This window comes from Anomaloglossus baeobatrachus, chromosome 1, assembly GCF_048569485.1.
Source record: "Anomaloglossus baeobatrachus isolate aAnoBae1 chromosome 1, aAnoBae1.hap1, whole genome shotgun sequence".
NCBI classification, from domain to species: domain Eukaryota; kingdom Metazoa; phylum Chordata; class Amphibia; order Anura; family Aromobatidae; genus Anomaloglossus; species Anomaloglossus baeobatrachus.
The window spans coordinates 76,263,131-76,290,376 of record NC_134353.1 but is presented as its reverse complement, the minus strand read 5'-3'; the positions used below and the strand labels follow the sequence as shown (position 1 = coordinate 76,290,376).

Here is a 27,246-nt window from a genome sequence, read left to right as displayed (position 1 = left end):
AAAAAGCCGCATGCGGTTCATCTAATTTTGATGCACTGTGAAGATAAGCGCACGGCTGGGGGCTGCAGTCTGTATCTGTATGTTTTTTCTTTATATCTTTATTTTTTGTATTACTCGAGTGCCAGATCCGGATCAATTCCTGTAATTCTAATGAGAATTCCGAGCCCGGCATTCGGTACCTTTGAACCCGTGCGAGTCCGGACTTTTACAGTCCAGGTCCGCCCATCACTAATTGGTAGAACTATTGCTTTATTGATGCAGTGTTTGGAGGTGTATAGGGGGAAGATAATTTTGAAGATCTGGTGGAGAGGATCTACAGCTATACCACGTGTTGTATTATTCCTGTGTAATAACTGTGGCCACTTACAGCTTTGTCTGGTAATCAGCTGGTCACAGGAGCAGTTTTATTTGAGAAGGAATTGTGCAACTGAAAACTCCTTGACCATCATCATCTCTTTGACCTTTGACTTAGGAACCCCTGACATTGTGAACTTCTCAAACAAATGATCACCTTTAATGTCACTATGTTATCACTTTCTCATTATACAGATATGGTATTTGCGGAAACAATTATTCAGAAGCCAAAGAGCCAAACTCTGTATAAAATGGACACTGCCAAAATAAGGTGCCACTGGACCGATGAAGGGGCTCAGCAGGTCCGAGTTGAATGGAGAAAGCAAATCACAAGCACAGGAGAAGATAACGGGACCGTATTATGTTCTGTACTGAAGACCGAGCAACACCACAATTCATCAGTGAGAAATAATAGTATTACATGTAGCGTGACCAATAATACCGCACTGCTGACCATAGAGGGAGTCACAGAGGACGATGAAGGCTGGTATATCTGTAAAGTTACAGGGGAAATACCGAAACTGTATAAAGCAGAAGGAAATGGGACACAATTATATGTCCAGGATGGTAATAATGGTATTAATGGTGGTAAGTAGACATAATTGTACTATAAATTATATCTTTCAACTATGTTTGCTATTATTATGTTATTGCAGTTCCAAGTCCTAGTTTTTCAGGTTACAATATATGAACTAAAAACCAGTGACTATGATAGAAAATGGCCATTACACTACAATATGTCCATCTTAAGCCTGCTTTACACGTAGCAATTTCGCATTCGATATCGTATGCGATTTGCAACGACCCCATCGTATGTGTGGCACGTTCAATTTGTTGAACGTGCCGCACAAACGATTAACCCCCGTCACACATACTTACCTGTCCATACGACCTCGATGTGGGCGGCGAACGTCCACTTCCTGGAGTGGGAGGGACGTTCGGCGTCACATCGACATCACGCGGCAGCCGGCCAATAGAAGCGGAGGGGCGGAGATGAGCGGGACGTAAACATCCCGCCCACCTCTTTCCTTCCACGTTGCCGGCCGGGAGCCACAGGAGGCAGGTGAGATCTGTTCAATGTTCCCGGGGTGTCACACACTGCGATATGTGCTGCCTCGGGAACATTGAACAACCCGATGTGCAATTCATCAGGATTCAACGACGTGTATGCGATGAATGTTTTAACGTTCAATCGCAATTGCATGTACCTGTCACACACTACAATGTACCTTACGATGCCGGATGTGAATCACTTACGACGTGACCCCGCCGACACATCGTAAGATACATTGTAGCATGTAAAGCGGGCTTTAGACACTTTTATCCTACATCAATTGACATCCTTCCATGAATAAAGATTATGTTATTGTGGGGCCCCGAGGTGCGGTGTCGGTGCAGCTGTGCATTACCTTCAGGGACTCCACGCGGCTGGATCTTGTCTCAGGTAGGAAATCCTCTATTTTGATTGTCGTGACGCCACTCTCAGAATTGCGGTCAATGGGGACCGCCACTGCAGATTAAGGGAGGCCTGGGGCTGATGGTGGGTGCAGTCAGTTGTAATAGCCTCCTGAGAGTGAGGCAAGCCCCAGGGCCCTGTGTAGGTGTGTGGAACCACAAGGCGCAGAATAACTCAACACAAGCAGAATGTCTTTCAGGGGTTTTACTCACTGTTGATGGCAGGGTGAGTAACCCGGGCGTAGCTGGGATGAACCAGGCTGGAACCAGGCGTCCTTCAGGCTGACTTATGAGGGTGGCTACTGACTCGCCTTCCTTAGCCCTTCTGTTGTTTGTGGTAACCCCGACTTGCAGTCCCTATGGGGGTCACCCAGGGAAGTTGCTGCTCCCCTCGTTTCGGCCCGTTTGCTTGTAGCCTGGACCAGGTCACTCCGGCTGCTTGCCTCCTGTGAGCTATGGGCCCTCACTTTGCTACGTGGCTGCGGACTCTGTGGTGTTGTCTTGGGGGTTTGAAGTGCCCCCTCAGGCAGGTTTGGCAGAAGAAAGCTGGATCTATCTCTGCACTGGGACCTGTTACCCCTTCGGGCCTGGTACCTCCCTGGCAGTCCTCTTACTCTCCACTCCGTTGCTCTCTCTTTAGCCTCGTGTGGATTTCGGACGGCACCACTAGGTGACCGTTCTCCCCCGTCAGTAGTCACTGCGCGGACGCTGTTAGACTGCAACAGCTCCAGGGTCTGCTTCTGCTCCCCCTGAGCTGCACACTAAACCGGCTCACTCGTGGGACCTGCACTGCTGCTCCTGTCTGAGCTCCACTTCCATGCTCCTCACTCCTCCACACTCTGCTTCAGACTGCCTTCTCCTCCTCTTTTCCCTTTGTGCCTGCCTACGTCACCTAGCAACCAGGCTCTCTACCACCCCCTTGAGTGGAGATGGAGGCTTCACCCCCTCCTGGGATCCCCAGGGGTCCTCCCAAAGGTACATGTGTGAGACCTGATCACTATGCGCCTGTGTAGTCACACCTCGGTCAGCCTTCTGGATTACCTGTTTTGTACTGTCCCCAGCATGGGTGCAGTACTCAGTGGTGCCTGACCAGGTCAGGGGCGCCACATTATCTTCCTCTCACATACTGTAACCTGTAAATTGTGTGATTTGTGGATCCCATTCTACTAATTGGGACTTAAAAGGAGCCCCATATTTTCATATTTAACCCCTTTGTGCAAGTGGCTGTAACTATACATCCTGCACTGATCTCCCTCCATATTTGGTAGATTTCAGCATCTGTGTCTAATAGCTGTAGCCAGAGCAGGGCCACAATTGCTGCTGTTAACTATTTAGATGCCTCTGTCATTCTCTGACATATAAATTACATTGTTGCTGGTGTGCACACACACAAGCTCCTTTCGGTCCCCTGCAATGCTGAAAACCCTGGTTGCTTGCATATTTTTACTTGCCTGAAGCTCAGCTAAATGTTGTGCTTTAAAGGATACCAAAATATATACTATGTACTCCAGTATTGCTGTTTTTAGAACAAGTGTACCGCCCCGCGGGCTCGGCTGCGAACGCCGAGCCGCTCGGATCCGTGCTCGTACGGTGGGTGGTGGCTCGAGCCTTTCACGGACCCGGGGGTCACGTCGCTCTGCAAGGAGGGTTGGCGCTACACGCAGGGACTTGACGGGGAGATTCCACGGCCGGGGCCGCGGTGGTTTGATTTGGGATGTAAGTTCGTGACGCCACCCATGGGTTGTGGTGAATAGATGGACACCACCGCTGCCGTTAACTAGGCCTCCCAGGGACGGTATTGCGCAGCTTGGTGTTGACCCCTCCGTGGGTAGGAGAGTGATGGTCCCGGGGGCCCGAGGGAGGTGGTGCAGCGTGGGAGCTGGTGCGGGCGTATGCTGAAGCGGTGCAGCGCGGTGCGCGGCCCGAAGGCACTGGTGTACTCGTTATGACACAATACACTGGAGTCTCTGATAAACCAAACAGGATGATGATCGGGGCCCGCAGCCAGCTGCAGCTTCTCCCTGAATGGGTTGGTGGTTTCCGCCTTTCTCCTGCACCTTTTATATGAACGTTTGACTCCTATGCCTAAGCAACGGTAGTCCGCTCCCCGGCTTGCTGGTTGTCGGAAGAGCCCTGTTTGCCCGCAGACGCTGGCCCTTTGGGTCTCTATGCCTTGGCGGTGGCTTTACCCTAATGGTTGGGCTGTTGTCTTCTAACGGGTCTTGTGTGGGATAGGTCCTAAAGTCCAGTACTCAATCAGTTGATTTGACTCGGCCCTGTTGGTTCGGGGCTTTGTACTGGGTCTGAGTACCCCTCCTGGTGCTCCGGTTTCCAATCGGTTCCCCGGGTCGGTACCGGCGGGCCACCGCCCGACGCCGGTCCCTACGGTTCCACCGGCTGTAATCCCAGCTCCTGCAGGCGGCCACCACCATCTGCCTTCTTGCCAAAGGTGACTGGGCTCCGACTCAGCCACCTGAGTAGACTCCTGGCAGGCCTGGTCACAGGTCTGCCCTTGAACTCGTCCTCCCTCCTTCACTGTCAAGGCTACTCCTCACACTGCTCTAGAACTTCTGTCTGAACTTGTGTCTTTCCCGCCTCCAGGCCTGTGAACTTCTCGGTGGGCGGAGCCAGCCATCTGGCTCCGCCCCCTGGTGTGGACATCAAACCTGGAGGGTGGTGACAAGGGTTTCTTGGTTGGCTACTGACACCTACTCGGGGAGGGGGGTGATGTGTGTGTGTGACTACCTGGGACGACCTGACTAGTCCAGGGCGTCACATAAGCAATAGCAAGGTAATACCAATAAGTGTGTGCGAAAAATATAAAACCTAACTTTTATTATTTCATTTAAAAAAATTATGAGTACACTGAACAAACAATTAAAATACTGAATATAGAAACAGTCGATATCTCACTGAGAGAATTCACAAAGGAGAAAAACCCAAATATATATATATATATATATATATATATATTTTTTTTTTTTTTTAAATGGAATAATAAAAGTTAGGTTTTACTGTTTTTTTGCACACACTTATTGGTATTAGGCTACTTTCACACTTGCGTTGGATGGCTTCCGTTGCTATCCGCAGCCTTGAGGAATTACGGTAACCGTTGAAGGAAACCGTTATATTCCTCATAGACTTCTATTAGCTACGGATAGGAATGGATGGTCTTGCGTTGCATCCGCTGCACGACGCAGCATTGTTATTTTGACGCTGCGCCGGGCGGAGGGAACGCTGCATGTAGCAGTTTTTGAGCATCGCAATCCGTGGGATTTCGCTGCGCATGCTCTCTCAGGCTCCCTGCACACGTAACCAGGGTAAACATCGGGTTACTAAACAATGCGCTTTGCCTAGTTACCCGATATTTACCCTGGCTACGGGTGCAAGGAGCCAGCGCTAAGCGATGTACGCTGGTAACCAAGGTAAATATCGGGTAACCAAGCAAAGTGCTTTGTCTAGTTACCCGATATTTACCCTGGCTACGTGTGCAGGGACCCCGACACTTTCCCGCTCTGCTCGCCCCCTCCCGCACTCCACTCCACATGTACACACGCACGCACACGCACACACTCACATTCAGCTGTCCCCAGCCTTGCATTCCTTGCTGCACTGACGTCCTCAGCGCCACGGCCCCGCTCAGCTCCACCCACCCCGCACTCCACCCCCTGCACTCCGCCCCCCTCACACATTCTCGACGGCCGAACGATCAGCTGATCACCCGACGACCGGCTGCTGTGAGCGATCAGCTGATGACCCGGTGACCGGCTGCTGTGAGCGATCAGCTGATTGTTCATACTAGTCTGCCGCAGGTAAAACGAAAGAGGAAAAAAAAAAAGATTCCGTTGTTTTGTACGATCCGCTGCATCCATTGTGCTACTAAATGCAACACATCTGTTGCATTCGTCACACAACGCAATGCAACGGATGCCATTCAACGCAAGTGTGAAAGTAGCCTTACCTTGCTATTGCTTATTAGTAACTCCGGTAACTACACTCCCCCCTTATTGGTTTAATTGCTTTCATTGTGGGAATGGCAGGATTCCCCTATCTACAGGACTGGACACGTGCAATTGGGTTGCAGAGGCAAAGGAGTTTTTTTCTGACAGGACTTTTTCACAGGCCAGATACACCCCTACCTTTAATACCTTTAAAAAACTGACCAAAATTTATAAAAATCAAATTACGTCTTGGTGGGAGGTGCAGAGCCTTGAAAATTATATTAAATGTGAAATTGTTCCCCATCATCTGCGCATTTCACTGGCTCCAGGGATTCGTTACAAGAACCTTGGGTTATTAGAAAAGTGGGAAAAGTAGGCTACAACCAGTTCATTGCGACTTATGAGAACTTTTGGAGGAGGAGAAGCAGACACTTTCCAGTCTTTCTGATAAATTCAAAGAACAAATTGAATTAACAAAAAAGTTCTTAGGAGAAGTGGAATTTGTCTCTAAGGAAACTGCTTTGCAAAATCAACTTGAACGTTTTCAATATCACCTAAAGGAGAGAAAACATAAATATTTTGTTAGCGATACCCAGGATTTTAGAGATAGAAAAGCATATTGTTTCTCCATGTTAAAAGATGTACCTTCGCATGTGAAGACTGAACCTTGTTCCACAGACACAGAATTTTCAGACAATGAAAATCGTAAGAATACGCAGAGAGGGAGACAGAGAGGTGGAGGAAATAGAGGTAAATGTAGGGGTTATCCTAGTGATAGGGCATCAGGAGAACATTTTTTAGATCAGGGGTACAACCTACGGAACCGGTCAACGTCTCGCAACCCAGTAGACAACCACAGGTCTTGAATCTCTCAACGAGGTCTCTTGATCCTCTTGAAATGTGTTTGCTGAGTAAGGGCCTCTCTTTTGTGCCTAATTCAGATTTTAAGGTGTTTGAGGGCATAAAAGATCTACATTTATTTGCCAGGAAATTAAAATAGCACAAACATTTCCTCCAAGAGGATAAACAGTCTAGTAGAGAACTGGGGATCCCTGAAGATCTATTGGGGATATACACTTTTTGTATCATCTTTCTGATTTAGATCCCAATCTAAGGGTCCTTTTACATCTTTGATAAATAAGAGTAATCAAATGCCTATGAGCCGCCCAGGACTGTGGGGTACTTGGTCCCAAGCCGTATATGTACAGGGATGCTGTGTCACGGCTGTGGAATGGCCAATGCCCGCTTCCGTGACCATGGGGGTCGCTTGAAAAGGGGTTATATACAGGGGAGATCATAGAGTTTATGTCGTGATGCCACTTGCGGGTTGCAGTTATGGTTTTGGAACCAACGCTGCACAATCTATGGCCACTGGGGCTGGTGGTAATAGCAGCCCGCAAGTAGGGCTGAGCCCCATGGGGTAGATGCTGGAGTGCGGTGTGGAAAGAAGGGAGACCACATAATGGGAATGCAGTGCAACTGGTATTTACTCACAGCGATGGTAATGCTGGACGGCTGGTTCAATAGTCGTAGTCCCAATGCCAGTGTGGTAACCTGGTGGTTTCTTTCCCCTGCACCTCTCAGTAGTTTTGTGGAACCCCGTGGCCTGGAGCATCTGGGGTCTCCTCCTGTTTGCCGTCACGCTCTGGTCCGTACGGCAGGCAGTGTGAACCTTGTAGGGTCATTGTTATGTCTCAGTCCCTGGCTCTCTCGTTATTTCTGGTGCCCCGGATTCTTGGGTCAGTGAGGTCATGGATGGTCCCCTCACTGTACAGGTATTTGTCAGGCATTCACCTAACCTAGGACCCTGTGCCCTGTTAGTGCTTTGGTTCCAGGTGTACCTCATCGTACCCTCCCTGGCAACCACTCTCCTGTACCAGTCAGGTCACTGCTACACGGCCCCGTCTCGAGACATGTCCGTCTTCTACTACTGTCACTACAGACTGACCTACTATCTCACTCCTCCCCCTCTGGTTGTGGGCTAGTGGGCTGGATCAGCTCCACCCCTAGGTGGCCATCCATCGGGTCCCATGCTAGTCAGTCACCAATGATTGGGAGAGGGAACTGAGGATGTTGTTATTTGATGGTACTAGCACTGGGCTTCCAGGTCCCTGGGGGTAGGTCCTGCATCTTTGACAGGATGCAGTACCTAGTAGTACCTACACCTGCCCCTCAAAGTGACCTCTCTACTATTGATGTGTTTGTGCAACTGGTTACAAAACATCTAGAAAAACTGGAAATGGTTAAGAGACCAAAGTCATATAATCTTAGTAAATAAGAAATGTGAATTCTGTCAGTGAGACATCTACTGTTTCAATATACAGTCTTTTAATTGTTTGTTCAGTGTGCTCATGATTTTTTTAAATGAAATAATAAAAGGTAGTTTTTATATTTTTTCGCACACACTTATTGGTATTACCTTGCTTTTGCTTATTAGTAGCCCCGGTAACTACACCCCCCCCCCCCCCGTTTATAGAATACTGTTAGGTCCAGATATATTTGGATGGTAAGACAAGTTTTGCCATTTTAGCTGTTTACCAAAACATTTTCAAGACAGATATATAATCAATATGGACATAAAGTGCAGACTCTCACCTTTAATTTGAGGGTATTCATATCAGAATTGGAGTAAGGATTTATTAATTTCAGCTCTTTAATATGTAGCTTTATAAATGGACCAAAGGTAATTGGACAATCTCAAAACCTATTTAATGGGATGCATGGCCTATTCCCTCATTAAACCATCATCAATAAAGCAGATAAAAGGTCTGGAGCTGATTCCAGGTGTAGTATTTGCATTTAGAAACTGTTGCTGTTAACCCACAACATGCGGTCAAAGAAGATCTTAATGAAAGGGAAACAGACCATCATTAGGCTGGAAAACAAAGAAATCCATCAGAGAAATAGCAGAAATGTTAGTGGTGGCCAAAGCTACAGTTTTGTACATTCTGAAAAAAAAAAGAGTGCACTGGTCATCTTGGGAACTCAAAAGGGCCTGGACGTCCACAGAAGACAACAATGGTGGATGATCACATAATTCTTTCCAGGCTGAAAAAAAACCCCTTCACAACATCCATCCAAATGAAGAACACACTCCTGGAAGTCAGTGTTTCAGTATCTAAGAGAAGACTTCATGAGAGTAAAGAGGATTAACCACAAGGTGGAAACCATTAATCAGCCTTAAAAATAGAAGGGCCAGATTAGACTTTGCCAAAAAAAATCTAAAGAACCTGCTCAGTTCTGGAAAATCATTCTTTCAACAGATGAAACTAAGATCAACCTGTACCAGAACGATGGGAAGAAGAAAGTATGGAAAGGCTTGGAATGGCTCATGATCCAAAGCACAGCACGTCCTCTAACATATGGCGGAAGCATTGTGATGGCCGGGCATGTATGGCTTCCAATTGCCCTGGGGCACTAGTGTTTATTGATGATGTGACTTAAGACAGAAACAGGTAGAGTGAGGTTTATGGCACACTTGAAAAAATGGATGCTCAAGAAGGGTTCAAACCAACCAATAAATAAAAGACGAACTTGGCACTTGGCCAAAATTGATGTAAGGAATTTATTATACAGGCAGTCCACAAAAACGAACGTTTCGACCTGTATATATAGGTCTTCATCAGAGACTAAAATAGACAAATACAGAAAAATTTACCTAAATAAACCTAAAAGTGTGACCTTCAGAGCTAATCTGTAACAAACGAAAACACATAATAACATATTAATTATCATATGAATATCATAGCCAATCTTATTTTCTTCATAATACAGAAATCATGATTACACAAATTTTAAAATCAGAAAACAATCAACCAACTAATAGATTCTTGTACAGGATACACCTTTAAGATGGGGAAAATTTCAAAAGTCACCATCAGGTTAATAGAAAATCTACAAAATAGAGTGAGATGGCTTAAACCATTGCATTATTTTTATAAATGATACATCTATGTAATTTATTATGTGTCTTGGCTGGCATATCTAATATAACATCATGTGGAATATACTGTATATCACAATACAAAGGAATACAGAATGTAATGTAAGTCACTTATAAGTTTAGTGAACTAGAAATTGAACTAAACATGGAAAATATGAGGAAAATAAGATGCCTCACGCGGCCTGTAGAGTTTAATATATACTACACAATATAAAAACATAAATGTAATGGAACATAGTTCTAAACAAAAAAAAGAAGTAAAAGGAAAGTAAAACTCACCAGACTGCTGTAATGTATCGATATGATGGTGCAGTATAGTAAAGCGTCTTATATACTGTTGGAGGGTACACAGATCAGTGTGGATCATCATATTCTGTATTTGTGTATTTTAGTGTCTGATGAAGAGCCAAATGTATGAGTTGAAACATTATAATTTTTCTAGATAATAACTTCCTTAAATCCATTTTGAAGTGCCAAATTCCTCTTTTATTATTTGAAGACAGAAGCAGCCAGGTGAATTCTGAAGTGCACAGGACAATACTTTCTGCTCAAATTCAACCAAATGCAGCAAGTACAGTATTGATGGACAATGGCTCAAAACATACTGAGAAAGCAGCACAGTACTTTATAAAGCTAAGAAGTGGATCCAAACTGTAAATATCGGGATGCATACCAGATATCTAGTATCCGTGCACCGACCATCCCGGACATGGAGTTCTTAAGGAACTCCGTGTAATTATCCGGATTTGGCCACCCGGATAATTTAAAAAGAAAAATAAAGGAAAAAGAAAGAATATGGGCAATAAAGCAGGAGCATTATAATTACCGAGACTCCCGCATAGCTGTAACACTACTTCCGGGGCCACTCATTACTTTCATACATATGCACTGCTTCCCCTACCCACCAGCAGTCCTGGTGCCTCTAATTGGTTACAGTCTGACTGCGCCGGCACCCTGTGTGACAGCGTGTTTGATTGCTTGGAATTACACATGCTGTCTGCACCTATATAGTGGTGTAAAAATAAATAAATTAAGCAATTAGCATAGGGTCTTCCCATATTATGATACCCAGCAAAGATTAAGCATACGGTTCCATTCTGTAGTGCCTAGCTGTGTGCTTATCTTGGTTGTGTATCAATATAAGATGGACCCAATGCAGATTTTTTAATTATTTAAATAAATAATAAAAAACAGACTTTCATTATCCCCAATTTTGATATCCAGCCATGGAAAGGTATTCTAAGGCTGGGGAGGCCCATGGTTATTGGGCTCCCCCAGCCTAAAAATAGCATCCTGCAGACACCTAGAATTGTTGCATACCTTAGTTGCGACAATCCTAGCACTTTATCTGACTCATCACAATTGCCCTGGTACTGTGGCAGTCGGGTTAATGTAAGAGGTTAATGACAGCTCACAGATGCCACTAAGTGCTAGGTCAGTAATGGGATACATCTATGAGACACTTCTATTACTAATCTGTAAGTGAAAAGAAATAAACACAAACTAAAAATCCTTTATTTAAAATAAAATACAAAAAACACTCTTTCACCCTTTTATTAACTACCAAAACACCCAGGTATGACGTAATCCACACGAGTTCCCACAACGAGTCCGGCCAAGCTACATCCTGCAGTCACAGTGTGCAGACACAAAACATGACCGCCCACTGAAACTGCAGGCAATGACTGACTTAGCCATAGCTGCCCCCTCCCATTTACTCTTATCAGTAGCAGCTCTCGTCTTCTATCTCAGTAATGGAAAAGTCTTCACTGAACACAAATTTTATCTCAGAATTGAGAATTTTAAAAATTAATGATCAGTCCTTAAGGAGGAAAAGCAGATTTCTCTGTAAAGATATAATGATGATTATTCTTTAAAAGAAACATGACAGCTGATGCATGCTGCCCAATCCACAGGCAGCATGTATCAGACACTGATGGTATGATTTCAGGCAGGCCTGTCTGCTTTAAAAACCAAGCAACAAAGGAGACTAGTAGGACAACTGGATCCCAGCATCTTCTTCCCGCCCTCTGCCAGTGATTGACAGGCCTCTCCCTATACACGCACACAGGGAAAGTGTGCCGCCCCCGTGCCCGCAGCCGTGCTGGTCGGATCCGGATCTGCGGTATGGCTCGAGGGACTCAACCAGACCCGGGGGTCACGCGGACACTTTGAATAAAAAGGGGAACGTAGTTGTACGGGGGTTGTTGAAAACTGTCTGTGATGCCAACCACGGTGTGTGGTGAGATATAGCACCACCGCCACTGTTGTGGGGCTCCCAGGGGCGATGGGCTGGCAGCTGGATGTTAACCCCTCCGTGGGCAGGGATGGGTGCCCCGGGGCCCAATGTCTCTGTGCAGGGGATGAAAACGGCAGGGGCCAGCGCACCCGGTCAGGCCGGGAAAGTTACTCACTGTTGAATCAATCACACAAGTCTTTTGGTAAACCAAGGTGATAGTGGCCGGCTGCCGCAGACGGGTCTATCTGGTCCCACACCCGGGCTGATGGTCACTGCCCCTTTCCTCTCTACTTTGAGTTTTCTTGTGTAGACTTCCCGGTGTGTAACGCAGGAGTCCAATCCCGGTCCTCTGGTTGGGATCCGTGCCCGTCAGACGCTGACCCGTGGGATCTACCAGGCCCTGGCGGATGCCCTATCCCTCTCTGTGGGTGGTTGTCTACTTTTTGGGACTTAGCTTGGGACAGGACCTGGAATCCTGCCCTCAATTGGTTAATTAGCTAGGCCGTCGGTGCCGGTCCTGGCTTCAGGGTCCGAGTACCCCCTGGTGTGCACGGTTTCCGGGTCGGTTCTCCGGTGTCAGTACCGGCGGGCTACAACCCTGCCCCGGTCCACCTCGGATCTGCCGAGCCGTCTTCCCGTCTCCTGCTGGCGGTGACCACCGTCTGCCACCTAGCCAATGTGTCAGGGCTCTGACCCTGACACCTGTCAGCTTCTCCTTCCACTCCAACCTCCAAAACTTAACTGGCTGTTTTCCCGCCCCGGGCTCTCCAGACCCCTAGGTAGGCGTTTACTTTCTGCCTGGTCCCGCCCACTGGTGTGTCTGTCCTTCCCTGGGGGGGTGACTAGGGTTTTGTTGGCTGCTTTAACCCTGTGTGGGAGCGGTGTTGTGCGGGGCCTAATCTGTGTGACTATCTGGTTTTGCCAGGGTGTCACAAAAGACTTGTCACTCAAGGAGAGTGTGCATGGAGAAGCTGCTGGGGATCCGCATGTCCGACTAATCTCCTGTGCAGCTAAAAACGTACAGCCAAAGTCTGATACATGATGCCCGTAGATCAGGCAGCAAGGAACAGCTGTTAGGTTCTCTTTTAAAGAACTAACAGAACAGGAACTCATCCTCCCCAGGACGAGCACCCTTTCCACTCCCCAGGACGAGCGCCCTTTCCACTCCCCGGGATGAGCGCCCTTTCCACTCCCCGGGATGAGCGCCCTTTCCACTCCCCGGGATGAGCGCCATTTCCACTCTCCGGGACGAGCACCCTTTCCACTCCCTGGGACGAGCGCCCTTTCCACCCCCGATTCCTATCCCCAAATGTGCATCATCGCGCCATATACAAAAAACATAGCGTGCCCGGAAGAGTTGGCAACTCTCCCAGCAGTTCGGTTAGAGTTGGCCAGTATAAGGTATACTCGTCATATAGAAACAAAATATTAGGTCATTTACGTATTTAGAGTGGAGCGATGTTTGCGTTCATGTCTGTGGTTTTCTTAGATGATGCTGGTGCTTAATAACTATTATTATGATGTTTAAGGCAATCTTCACCTTCAAATTCTGTCCCAATATAATGAGAAAAAATACAAAATATTGAAGTTTTTTGCCTTCTGCTCTGCACAATGAGTAATCCTGGCTATATGTATTCATCCTATTTTCTACTCAAAGAAAAGGGGAAAGGAAGAGAATAGAATATGAATAAAATCATCATTTGTATAATTTATTACTCAGTGGTTGTGCATACATTTAAAATAACTCTCTTTTTTTTGCACCTTATCTGGGCAGTTTATGCACAGGGCACAATATTAGCTGGACTACGAACTTGCGCTATTGTGGAGGGGAGGCCAGGGATTGCTGGCAGGACCCTTTTACTTCCCTTAGCTGAACTTGTGCTTGTGTTCCACCCCGGCACAGGTTGTGTCACTTCCTTGGGAGTTCAGGAGTGTGTTGGCCACCCCACAGCCAATCATCATCGTGGATATAGCAGGGCAACACATCACACAGAGAGATTCTTTGCAATGCAACAACAAACACTTTGTCTTTCAATCTTCTGGACCAACAGGACCACTTTCCTTATACATTCCTGTTCTGCCGCCACATTACTTTCGGGTACTCTTCCTTGCACTAGACCTTGTCCTGGGTATCGGCCTTCCAGTAGCCGAGCCTAAACTCCTGTTCCTCCTGATTGCAGATCTTGTGGCTTCTCTGGTCTACTTCACAACCTCGGATGGCTTTCTAGTCTCTCAACCTGTATATGAAACGGCCGGCAGTACACTTGCCCCGACGCACGACTGGTCCCTAGACTCTCTTAAGCCAGTCATGAGGTAAGCTGTAGGCTCCGAACCACATGGGGGATACCTCCTGGTTCCGCAACGAACTCTGGTACAGAGCTCGTCCTTGCTTCAGCAACACTTGGCAGAACTGACTCACTTACTGGCCTGTCAGGTGAATCAAACCTCTGCTCTCTCACACTTCTCCCATCCTTACTCTAGTTCCCTCAGCAACCAGGACGTATAGGGTAATATAACACTTAAAACTGCCGGTCGCTAAAGGGGGCCGTTTGCTGCACTGCTCCAGCTCTGCCTCATTGCCAGCCGTACTCTCCAGCAGCATTTAAACAACATCTGTACATCGTAGGAGAGGGGTGATCCAACCAGCTCCTACACTATGACAATTACTCAATTGCTTCCTGCCTATCCCATGTAGGTCCCTGTTGCTTAAAGCTATGCTGTGGCCCTGGTGTTGGTACAGTTTCTCACTTGTATAGCAGGCGGCATGATCCTTTTACAGGTGCCGCTCCTCTGGCAGTGACTCCAGGCTCTTGTATGCTCTTGTGCCACTGGGCATCTGGTGTGGCCAGAAGACATGCAGTCTCCTGCCCTCAAGATTCAGCTGCTGGGACTTCAGTACCCGAACAACCAAGGACTCCGGCGTCCTGTCTCTAGTGCTCTGCTCTGTGGTGAGCTCTGTCACTGCTCCGCTCCCCAGGCTCTACTCTACTCAACTTCCACTCTCTCCTCTTCCCTTTCACTTACTAACCCCTCCCCCAGGCCAGAATGTATAGGGAAGCTTCCCTTAAACCGGGTGTTAAAGCTCCCCCTTCTCGTATGGAGTCAGGAAAGCATTGGCAGCTGGTGCTACCTAGCCAGGGTGAACCCCTTCTTGCTTCCAGGCATAACATCACCCCCTGTGAAGAGGGCAATGCTACTGTGGCAACCAGACCACTGGGGTGCCACACATCCTTACACTGCGATATGTATACATGTGGTTACGTGTCAACTAGACATGCTCAGGTTCACTCAATTCATTTATTCACTTGTATTGAGAGAGGCCAGGCATACCTAGTTGGAATATGGATAGAAGTATGCAAATCGGTCTTCAAGTGAAAAACCTATGTTCTGTCCCTTCTCCTATTACATTTAAAATAATATAACAATTACAATAACTAAGAAGGGACATTGGCTGCTCACACCATTGTAATTACTATAGCTCAAGTCTGTGGTTCAACTAATATTATGCTCTATGCATAAAATGCTGGGACAAAGTGCAAAAAAGAGACATTTTAAATGTATGCTGAACACCATGGTTTTGACATTGAAAAATACTCAAAGTAATTTAATTCACATTCTAACATGGTGTTGGAGGTGGTGCATGAGCAGATTTAGATCTTGTCTTAATATTGAGCTGAGATTTCAATCCACACATGTGCCTCCATGGCGCCATATTACTAAATACAACCAGAAGGTCACTCTATTCAAGCACCGCTACTGGCACCATTTTCCTGAAAACTGGCAGGAGATCAATGTACGGAAGTGATGCCCTCAGCTAGGATGGCACATGCATGAAATTTAAGAAATGAAGGTAAAGACACCAGAGGCAACAGAGGGGCTGTGGCAGAGCTGAAGACCCTACCAACAGTCCCACTCGGCCCCACAGTTTCGCCCCAGAGTCCAGCCTGACCCCATAGTCCCGCCCGGCCCCATAGTCCCATTCCTGAGTCCCGGCTGGCCCCACAGTCCCCCCCACAGTCCCGCCCTAGAGTCCTGCCTGGCCCCACAGTCACCCCCACAGTCCCGCCCCAAAGTCCTGCCTGGCCCCACAGTCCCCCCCCACAGTCCCGCCCCAGAGTCCTGCCTGGCCCCACAGTCCCCCCCCACAGTCCCGCCCCAGAGTCCTGCCTGGCCCCACAGTCCCACATCAATGCATGAGGCTATGATTACAAAAAAAAATTCAAATACTCATTACACAAAATTTACAAAACAGATTTCTTCAGAGCAGGTATCATATTAATCATAGTAACAGCGCCTTAGTTTTACATTGCTTAGCATAATCCTGCTGCCAGGTTCTTTTTTAAATTAATATTTATTCTATATTAACAATTTTTTTTTTCCCTAAATTTTAGGTTTCATTGCCATTGTCATAGTATTTCCTTTTTTGGCACTCACTACATACTGCCTGTGCAAAAGAAAGAAACAAAAATGTATGTATTCATTAAAGTGTAATTCTAAAAAACGTAATCAAACGTATGCATGTGTAATATATTGATTTCTATTATTCTTATCCTAGAAAAAAACTGTTTCCTACCTACTTTTTTCATTACATAGGACAAGAAGCTAGTTTTTTCCTCCAACAATCCTGTCCACGTATCATTTCAGCATTCTTTTTTTTCAACCTATTGAAAATATAGGAATTTGTAAGGAGGTGGGCCACCTGAGTGACCATGTGACAGAAGATAAAAACCTCATAAATGCCAAATGGGTCGTTCATTAAAGCTTTCAAAATGCCACCTCATCAAACCGGCTAGAGATTTGCCTGTCTTGATGACTCACCCCCAAAATGTTCAATTTTCTGTGCTCATTTTTTCTGCTGCATTTGAATGGAGTATGAAATCCCCCTGTAACTTGTATAAGCTGCCAAATGTGATCAGAACCTGTGTTTTAATTCTCCCACAATGCTAAATATGTGACCACAGACCACCTGTACTGTAAGGACTAAGACACACGGCATGAAAATCGGACCGAGTGGAATGCGATAAAACATCGCATTTCACTCGGACCAATATTAACCTACGTGCCAGCATCCATGAGCAATTATTTTCTCGGTCCCAATCGGATCGAGAAAACAATCGCAGCATGCTGCGGCTGTAATGTGAGACTCTTTCTCTCGCACCCATTCAAGTCTATGGGGCGAGAGAAAGATCGCACTGCACTCACAGTACACCGGTGTACCACGAGTGCAGGGCGAGAATGGCAATAGCCTGCTATGGAGGAGAGAGGGAGATAAATCCCTCCCCTCCTCAGTGCCGGTTAGGCCCCCGCAGCTGAGGTCCGATCGCACAATCGGACCTCAGTCGCAGTACACTCGCATTACACTCGGCTCCCGCTGTGTGTTGTCATGCAAGGATCGCATTAGTCCCCGTGTGGCCCCGACCTTAGGATAATGAGCAAATCCTGTTCTCTTCTAAGATCCAGTTCAATACGCCATGGCAGTGCATCTTCATGTCTCTCCCTGGTATCTTGACCCCAGCATCCTGGGACACCTGACCTTAACTTGTGTGTTGCACCATCATGACTTTGCATGCCTAGTAATTGCTAGAGGTGCTCTGGAAGTCGGGCCGAGGATGCTGGTCAGTGTCAAACTGAGATGTGTTTCTCCGAATATAAGACCTACCCTGAAAATAAGCCCTAGTAGGATTTTGGGGGCTTTTTTGAGTATGCTTAAAATAAAAGCCTTAATCGGGCTTTACACACTGCGATATCGGTCCCGATATCGCTAGTGTGGGTACCTGCCCCCATCTGTTGCACGACACGGGCAAATCGCTGCCCGTGCCGCACGACATCGCCCAGACCCGTCACACATACTTACCTGCCCGGCGACGTCGCTGTGACCGGCGAACCGCCTCCTTTCTAAGGGGGCAGTCCGTGCGGCGTCACAGCGATATCACTGAGCGGCCGCCCAATAGCAGCGGAGGGGCGGAGCTGAGCCGGACGTAACATCCCGCCCACCTCCTTCCTTCCGCATAGTGGCCGGGAGGCAGGTAAGGAGAGCTTCCTTGTTCCTGCGGTGTCACACGGAGCGATGTGTGCTGCCGCAGGAACGAGGAACAACCTCGTTACTGCTGCAGTAACGAATTTTGAGAATGGACCCCCATGTCACCGATGAGCGATTTTGCAAGTTTTTACAACGATGCAAAGTCGCTCATCGGTGTCACACGCAACGGCATCGCTAATGCGGCCGGATGTGCGTCACCAATTCCGTGACCCAGAGTTCGCATTAGCGATGTCGTAGCGTGTAAAACCCCCTTTACTCCAAAAATGAGTCCTAGTTGTGATTCCATATGGAAGTGTCCAAGCAGCTAAAATAGCTAAACAATTCAGCAGGACTCTTCATCAAAAAAAGCAGACTTCCCCAAAAGAAAGCAGACAGCTCCCTCCACCACCCTAAAGAAACCCACACTTATCAGACCCCAAACAATAACAGTTGGTAAGAGCTGATGATGGATGGGCTCTCACACAGAGATCTGAATCGCTGTCAGGTCCTTCGCCATTCCAGCTATGTTGCAATGCAGTTCTCACAAACAGATCGGGTACCAGTATCATGCAGCGCAAGTGACACAGATTCCAGTCACCAGGGGGAGCCAATTGCTGTAGAACGCAGGGGGACCTGACAGCGACACAGATTTGTATGTGAGAGCCCATTCACTTGCCAACTCTAATTGTTTGGAGTCTGGGATTCTTTTAGGGGGTGTCTGCTTTCTTTTGGGGGTAAACTTAGCAGTATATAGAGAAAAATAAATTTACACAGGTAATTTAAACCTTTGTAGATATGGTATGTACCCACCACTATAGGACGAGTTCTGCACCATGAGAATAACAGATCAGATAAGAGAATGTGCATCTGACCCAGTAATAGGATTAACACAAAATGTTGATGTTCCAGAATGTGATGACAAGATATTTGAATAAATGTTGATTATTTTTTTTTGTTCAAGAATAAATGTGAATTTTTGTTTATGGGAAAATATAAGACATCCCCTGAAAATAAGCCGAGAGCAAAAAATAACATAAGACCCTGTCTTATTTTTGGGGAAACACGGCACTAACTCGGGTGACCCTCAGTTCAGTTACGTGCAAATATTAAATTTCATTCTTTAACAAATTTACCTTTGCTTCAATATAATAATAAACTAAGTAGTTTGTTAAATGAATGATAAAGTACTGACTGTCTGTTCATAGAAAATAAAATATATTGTGCTAGCTAGGTAGATAAGGGGATTGCTCATGCACAGGGACCCACCGGGAGATTCACCTGCACCCCGTTGGGCCAGTCTGGTGTAGAAGTGAAGATTGGCTGCCATGTAGCACCGGACTGGATGCCGGACCAGGGCAGCTCAAATCAAATTCCTCATTTTTAATAACTAGGATTTTTTTTACCAACTCTTTTACCTAAAGTTTTTTATTATACAATACTAATAGATTTTTTTTATGCTCAAATTGAAATGCCCTCGTAAAGGAGTGTTCCCGTTTTTGGCACTGTAATGTAATATGATAGTTCATGGGCATGTTAAGATTATAGAATAAGAGATCACCCCATGGTGAGCTCATAAAATCAATAGAAATGTACTGCTTCCATTATCACAGAATGCCACGTCTTTTATTTTTACTGTTGACTGAACATGATTGCTCAATACTCAATATGATTTATATTTGAAGCTGAGAAAATCTCACAGAGAAAAAGGCCAGAAGACATGGAGCTTAACCAAATACATCAAGACGCAGCTGAAAGTGAAGAAGAAGAAAGTTCTACAAACTCTGTCCAATGGGTAATTGTGATACTATCCAATGTTTTATGTTTTCTGCACTTATACAGTAGGAAACCTATCAGGACGATTTTACTAATGAAACTAGAGGTATAGCAGTATAGATTGTATACAATAAAAATGATAGCTGTCTTATAGTAATTTGATGGTCCATAGCTGAGAAATCAAGCTTTGAAACCACATGCAAATTAACCTGCACTCTGAATACACATGATATAAAAAAGCAAAAAGAAAATATCATTACTTACAGCAAGATGGAATTGCAGCTGTATATTGCTCAGGCCAAAAGACTACTACTACTCCAGCAGGATACAGCTAAACCCCCACTAGGTGGAGGCAACACAGGTGCAGGTGGAGCCATTCACACGCACTTCCAAATATGGAGGAGGTGATGGCTGGATGGTAAAACTGCACACTGGTGGCTTGCATAGAGCACTGTTCACACTAGCAGACGCACAGTCACAAACCCGCAGCCTATTAGGTGACGCCCATACTATTAGATCAGGCGGGCTGCCAAGCCGTACCCCCACTGCGCGCTACGTAGGGACAGAAACTCTGATAGCAAGGCCTAACAAAAAGGGGCCTGGCTGTATCCTGTACAAAAAAGTTTTTGAGGTTTTTTGTTAGCGTTATGGCCATAAGACGTAAGCCTACAACCCTCGTCACGGGAACCTCATGCTTGTAGGTCCCTACACTACATATGATATAAAAAAGCAAAAAGAAAATATCATTACTTACAGCAAGATGGAATTGCAGCTGTATATTGCTCAGGCCAAAAGACTACTACTACTCCAGCAGGATACAGCTAAACCCCCACTAGGTGGAGGCAACACAGGTGCAGGTGGAGCCATTCACACGCACTTCCAAATATGGAGGAGGTGATGGCTGGATGGTAAAACTGCACACTGGTGGCTTGCATAGAGCACTGTTCACACTAGCAGACGCACAGTCACAAACCCGCAGCCTATTAGGTGACGCCCATACTATTAGATCAGGCGGGCTGCCAAGCCGTACCCCCACTGCGCGCTACGTAGGGACAGAAACTCTGATAGCAAGGCCTAACAAAAAGGGGCCTGGCTGTATCCTGTACAAAAAAGTTTTTGAGGTTTTTTGTTAGCGTTATGGCCATAAGACGTAAGCCTACAACCCTCGTCACGGGAACCTCATGCTTGTAGGTCCCTACACTACATATGATATAAAAAAGCAAAAAGAAGTGCGTGTGAATGGCTCCACCTGCACCTGTGTTGCCTCCACCTAGTGGGGGTTTAGCTGTATCCTGCTGGAGTAGTAGTAGTCTTTTGGCCTGAGCAATATACAGCTGCAATTCCATCTTGCTGTAAGTAATGATATTTTCTTTTTGCTTTTTTATATCATATGTAGTGTAGGGACCTACAAGCATGAGGTTCCCGTGACGAGGGTTGTAGGCTTACGTCTTATGGCCATAACGCTAACAAAAAACCTCAAAAACTTTTTTGTACAGGATACAGCCAGGCCCCTTTTTGTTAGGCCTTGCTATCAGAGTTTCTGTCCCTACGTAGCGCGCAGTGGGGGTACGGCTTGGCAGCCCGCCTGATCTAATAGTATGGGCGTCACCTAATAGGCTGCGGGTTTGTGACTGTGCGTCTGCTAGTGTGAACAGTGCTCTATGCAAGCCACCAGTGTGCAGTTTTACCATCCAGCCATCACCTCCTCCATATTTGGAAGTGCGTGTGAATGGCTCCACCTGCACCTGTGTTGCCTCCACCTAGTGGGGGTCTAGCTGTATCCTGCTGGAGTAGTAGTAGTCTTTTGGCCTGAGCAATATACAGCTGCAATTCCATCTTGCTGTAAGTAATGATATTTTCTTTTTGCTTTTTTATATCATATGTAGTGTAGGGACCTACAAGCATGAGGTTCCCGTGACGAGGGTTGTAGGCTTACGTCTTATGGCCATAACGCTAACAAAAAACCTCAAAAACTTTTTTGTACAGGATACAGCCAGGCCCCTTTTTGTTAGGCCTTGCTATCAGAGTTTCTGTCCCTACGTAGCGCGCAGTGGGGGTACGGCTTGGCAGCCCGCCTGATCTAATAGTATGGGCGTCACCTAATAGGCTGCGGGTTTGTGACTGTGCGTCTGCTAGTGTGAACAGTGCTCTATGCAAGCCACCAGTGTGCAGTTTTACCATCCAGCCATCACCTCCTCCATATTTGGAAGTGCGTGTGAATGGCTCCACCTGCACCTGTGTTGCCTCCACCTAGTGGGGGTTTAGCTGTATCCTGCTGGAGTAGTAGTAGTCTTTTGGCCTGAGCAATATACAGCTGCAATTCCATCTTGCTGTAAGTAATGCACTCTGAATACACTAGCTTGATTTCTCGGCACTGGCACATCAAATTATTCCAAGACCATTATAATTTTCATTGTTGTACCATGAGTTATACTTATAGTGTCATTCCTCTCGCTTCAGTTGCAAGAAGAGTCCTGACAAATCTGCTTTCAATGATAAGATTATTTGGTGTTCGAAATGATCGAAAGCTTTTAAGCCACTTGCCTGTGATATGGTTAATTTTATACCATTACTGTATTGTTTCTAGTTTTACAATAGGGGCAATGTGCAAAAACTATACAAATAAATATAGTTATTGTAGCACTGGTGTCTCTGCAGAGACGCCAATTTACTCACCGCCCGCACTGCACCTAAGACGTGTGCACGCACAGCGGCCCTCCTCTTAAAGGGCCGACAAGCTATTTCCAGGAAATGCCTCTCAGCCTATGGCTGAGAGCCACAGTGTATTTAAGGAAGTCTCCCCTTAGGGGAGGTGCCTGTGCAATGCCTCTAGTTAGTCAGTCAGTCTTCAGTCTGCTACCTAGCTAGTTGTCAGATCCTGTGCTCCTGTTACCCCTGTGTCAGTCTGCTGTAATTGTCTTCCCATACCTGACTTCTACTGCTGTGCCCACTATTTCTGTTCATTACTGCCTGTCCAGCCTACCTCAGTCACCCCACATGTACCTGTCTATACCTGAGCCTGTAACCTGTCCATGTGGTCAGCTGCCACAGTCCTGGTAACTTTCCTGGGAGTGGTACATGGCATCCGCCTCGCAATGGGCATTTAGTTCAGCCTCTCCCATTAAAGGGTAAGCCTGTGTCCCCTCTGTGATCCAGTGGGTCCATTAATCCCGCTCACAGCCCCTACACCGGCCGCCTGTGTTACAGTTTTGTAAGTTTAAGTTTTATTAAAGGGGTTTATTGTTGCCGGTGGAAAAAAAACCCTCTGTAATTACTGGCAAAGGTACTTTACTAGATAAGTGGTAAAGGTATAATCATGGTGGTCCAACTTCTGTAAATGGAACAATCGTCCGCATGTGTGACCACTAGTGATGAGCGAGCGTGCTCATTACTCAATCGAGCCTCGAGCATCTGAGTTTGAAAATGTTCGAGTTTTCTAACTGACATCCATTACACTTGGCACTCAGAGAAACTTTTGCTCTATAGCGTAACGAGCAGTAGCGTGCACGCTCGCCTATCACTAGTGACTACTTGTCCATTTACTGTCTATAGGAGCACTACAGATACCATAGAGCAGAGGTGAGCAATTAATTTACCTGAAGGGCCCCATGAAAAACCATAACTGTTGTGAAGGGCTGAACTAATAGGCTGAAATTAATTCTGCTCAATATTATGAACATATTAATTATAATTAGTATTTTATATTAATATTGATTGTCTAAATTAATATTGAGCAGAATTAAGTATGTTGGTACCCCTATATACGGTATGATTCCTCACATAGCCTCTCTATATTCTTCCTACATACTCATACAGTCTCCCTATATACAGTATGAACCTCCACACAATGTCTGTATATACAGCATCTGCCCTCACATATGCTATAGACAGTGCTACCCTCACATAGACCTCTATATAGTGTGAGCCTCCACATAGCCCTCTATTTACAGTGTGAACCCTCCTATAACTCCATATACAAGAATGAGCCCCCACATACAGTACCTCCTTATATACAGTATGAGCCCTCATAGTTTCCCCATATACAGTATGAGCCCCCAGAAAGCCTCCTATAAGTAGTGTGAGCCCCCACATAGTCCCCTATATACAGTGTGAGCTCTCCCATATCCCCTATATACAGTATGAGCACCCACATAGCCCCTATAAACAGTACATAATGTTATAGTCTGTGGAAAAAGGCAAGATGACCAAAAGACAAAAATCTGAAAATGAATTTTGGAGGTCAGTTTCATTCTACAATCTCCATAGGAAACTCCTCACCTGATTGTATTATGATGCTAAGGTAATACTGTGATTACTAAGCCGACTGAGTGTTTTCATTTGTATTTTAGGCTGAGTCATCGCTTTATGAGTCTTTTGATTATTTTGCAATAAGGAATCCGGATGATAAAGCTGCTGCTTCTTCCACAACCAACTTAGCCAAGTCCGAGCCATCGGAGGAGTCTTCTCTCTATGCTGTGTGATAATTTACTGAACTTGAACAATCATTGGAGTGAACGGATCAATGGAAGCATCACTGCATTATAATGAAATGGGTGAAGTTCACGTATGGGGCTGTATTGGCTCCAGATCTGTCCCATTTAGAGGCATGATTAAGGGCAACATAAGCATAACGATGCATGCTCAGTAAGAAATCCTTTACATTTCAGGTTTAATCTACTGGAGTGGATCAGGGGTCCCTTTACAAGAACAGAATATGGGTCCGCTGCTGCTGGGTAGCTCAGCATATTGCACTAGCCAAACACCTTACATGTAATCCAAAGCTGTCAGCGACAATTGCTTCATATGTGCTGGACCTAGGTACACTGTGTATGTAAGATATGCTCGCCCCTAGAATGTAGGACCAATATATGACTGACTCTAGAGTGTAAGACCAATATATGCCCCCCTGGAGTGTATGACCAACTGACCAATATGTGCCAGACCCTGGAGTCTATGATTAATATGTACCCAACCCTGGAGTGTATGAAAAATATATGCCCAACCTGGTGTATGACCAATATATGCCCAACCCTGGTGTGTATGACCAAAATATGCCCAACCCTGGAGTGTATGACCAATATATACACTCTTGGAGTGAATGACCAATATGTGCTCGACTCTGGAGTCTATGATTAATATGTTCCCAACCCTGGACTGTATGACCAATATATGCCCAACCCTGGAATGTATGACCAATATATGCCCAACCCTGGAGTGTATGACCAATATATGCCCAACCCTGGAATGTATGACCAATATATGCCCAACCCTGGAGTGTATGACCAATATATGCCCAACCCTGGTGTGTATGACCAAAATATGCCCAACCCTGGAGTGTATGACCAATATATGGCCAACCCTGGAGTGTATGACCAATATATGCCTGACCCTGGAGTGAAAAACCAATATATGCCCAACAATGGAGTATATGAACAATATATGCCCACTCCTGGAGTGTATGAACAATATATGCCCACTCTTGGAGTGTATGACCAATATATGCCTACCCCTGGAGTGTATGGCAAATATGTGCCCGACCCTGGAATGTATGACCAATATATGCCTACCCCTGGAGTGTATGACCAATATATGCCTACCCCTGGAGTGTATGACCAATATATGCCTACCCCTGGAGTGTATGACCAATATATGACTACCCCTGGAGTGTATGGCAAATATGTGCCCGACCCTGGAATGTATGACCAATATATGCCTACCCCTGGTGTGTATGACCAATATATGCCTACCCCTGGAGTGTATGACCAATATATGCCTACCCCTGGAGTGTATGACCAATATATGCCTACCCCTGGAGTGTATGACCAATATATGCCTACCCCTGGAGTGTATGACCAATATGTGCCCAACCCTGGAGTGTATGACCAATCTATGCCTGCCTCTTCACAATGTTACCACTAAATTTAATTCACATGGACAATTCTTCCTATGGACAATTTTTGAGGACGCGCTTTAAAACCGAATGACTTGAATGTGTTAAGAATGTGAATATAAAAAATTTCTTACTAAGAAACACCCATAATGATCTAGGAAAATGTATTGAAATGTTTGCAAGGTACTTTCATTTAACAGTTTATTAAGCTAACCCAATCCCAGAAACCATCCCATCTACATTTAACCATTAGTATAATGGATCAAAATGTCATATAAAAGTATATATAGTATACTAGTCTGACAAATCAATCTACAGCTGTTGGATTAATAATAAATAAGGACAACTGTGAGCTACCTCATATAATTTCTTCATCTGCCTAAAGGTAATTATCAATTTAAGAAATGTGAGAATGAATAAAATGTAAAAAAAAGAACATCAACTTCTAAACGCAGGGGATATTTGACATGATGGGATGATGTAGGTGTTTATCTTCAATAGATTTTCTATACATTTTTATATAGTTATTTTTATTTAAAGAAAAATAAATAAATCTAAAACAAAATATAGCAACTATGAATATTCTTTTTTGTATGTGATGAAAATAAAAATTTAATTATTGAAGGCTCTTTGCCTGCCTTATCCACAATCTTGTTATAACAGCTCATCGCCATTTACTTCAGCAGATTCATGTACTTTCGATATGTAAGTGTCACAAAATGTTTTGCACAAACTTCGCCGACTGTCTTGGTGATGTTGGGCGCTGTTCAGTTTGCAGATTCTGACACTACACCCAATGGTTTCTCTGGTGTCTGGGATCAACACAGGCACACTCAGGCGTCAACCTGCTCTGTGCTGATTTCATAGGCAGGCTACCAAGAGTTAATCTCTGCTGGTCTGTTTGCTCCTTTGGTCACATGTTGTGGAGAGACCTATCACATCTGCTCCCCTCTTATTTATGCTGGGTGAAACCTTCCACCCATGCCAGCTATAGTTTATTCTATATTGGTCTGGGAGGTGTGATGTCCTAGACTTATAGGTAAAAGTTGTGCTTTTTGTTGCTTGGTGTAGTTGTGGAATTTACCTGTTGTTTTGTAGCTTCCTTCCTGCTCTTGTTTTTCCTTCTGAACTTGCTATTGTCTTTACCTTTTTGTGACACAGTTTTGGTTTTCCTTTGTCTGTCTTTATCTGTGGTTTCATCGCACTTCTGTCCCGTCCCTCCCTGGGGTGAGGGGTAATCAGATCAGGACTGGTCAGGAGCAGGGCCAGGAAGACTTAAAGGGGTGGTTCACCCATTTTTTTTATTTTCTGTATGAGCTCTACTTACCTTTCTAGGCGTCTTCTCCATTGGCTTCTGTTTCCAGTTCTGGCACTGAGCGGCGCTATGCTGCACGCTCAGTGCCTGTCACATGACCCCCTGGAGCTGTGGCCGCCGGCATCCTCTGACGTCCCGGCATTTCCGGGCTCTCAAACAAGACGGGTACGTCACAGGATGCCGGCGCCACTCAGATTGAGTGACAGGGCTGTGGGCGGTGACTACCTGACGTCACAGCCCAGCATCAAGGGGAGGATCCGGAGGACGTTTGTGTGGAGCCGCGTCCTGCAGATGGTGAGGCTGAGGCACGGGGCGCC

At 45.8% G+C, this 27,246-nt stretch overlaps 1 protein-coding gene across 1 annotated transcript in view; it reads left to right on the top strand.

The window, feature by feature from the left end:
• LOC142286240 (uncharacterized) overlaps window positions 1–26,182 on the top strand; it is a 61,158-nt gene extending 34,976 nt beyond the window's left edge. The window contains exons 2-5 of the mRNA XM_075333343.1: window positions 550–942; window positions 16,324–16,401; window positions 19,634–19,743; window positions 24,074–26,182. Of these exons, the coding sequence (XP_075189458.1) occupies window positions 550–942; window positions 16,324–16,401; window positions 19,634–19,743; window positions 24,074–24,205 (713 nt within the window). The 3' untranslated portion in view covers window positions 24,206–26,182. The remainder of the gene's footprint in view (window positions 1–549; window positions 943–16,323; window positions 16,402–19,633; window positions 19,744–24,073) is intronic.
• The last annotated feature ends 1,064 nt before the right edge of the window (window positions 26,183–27,246 follow it).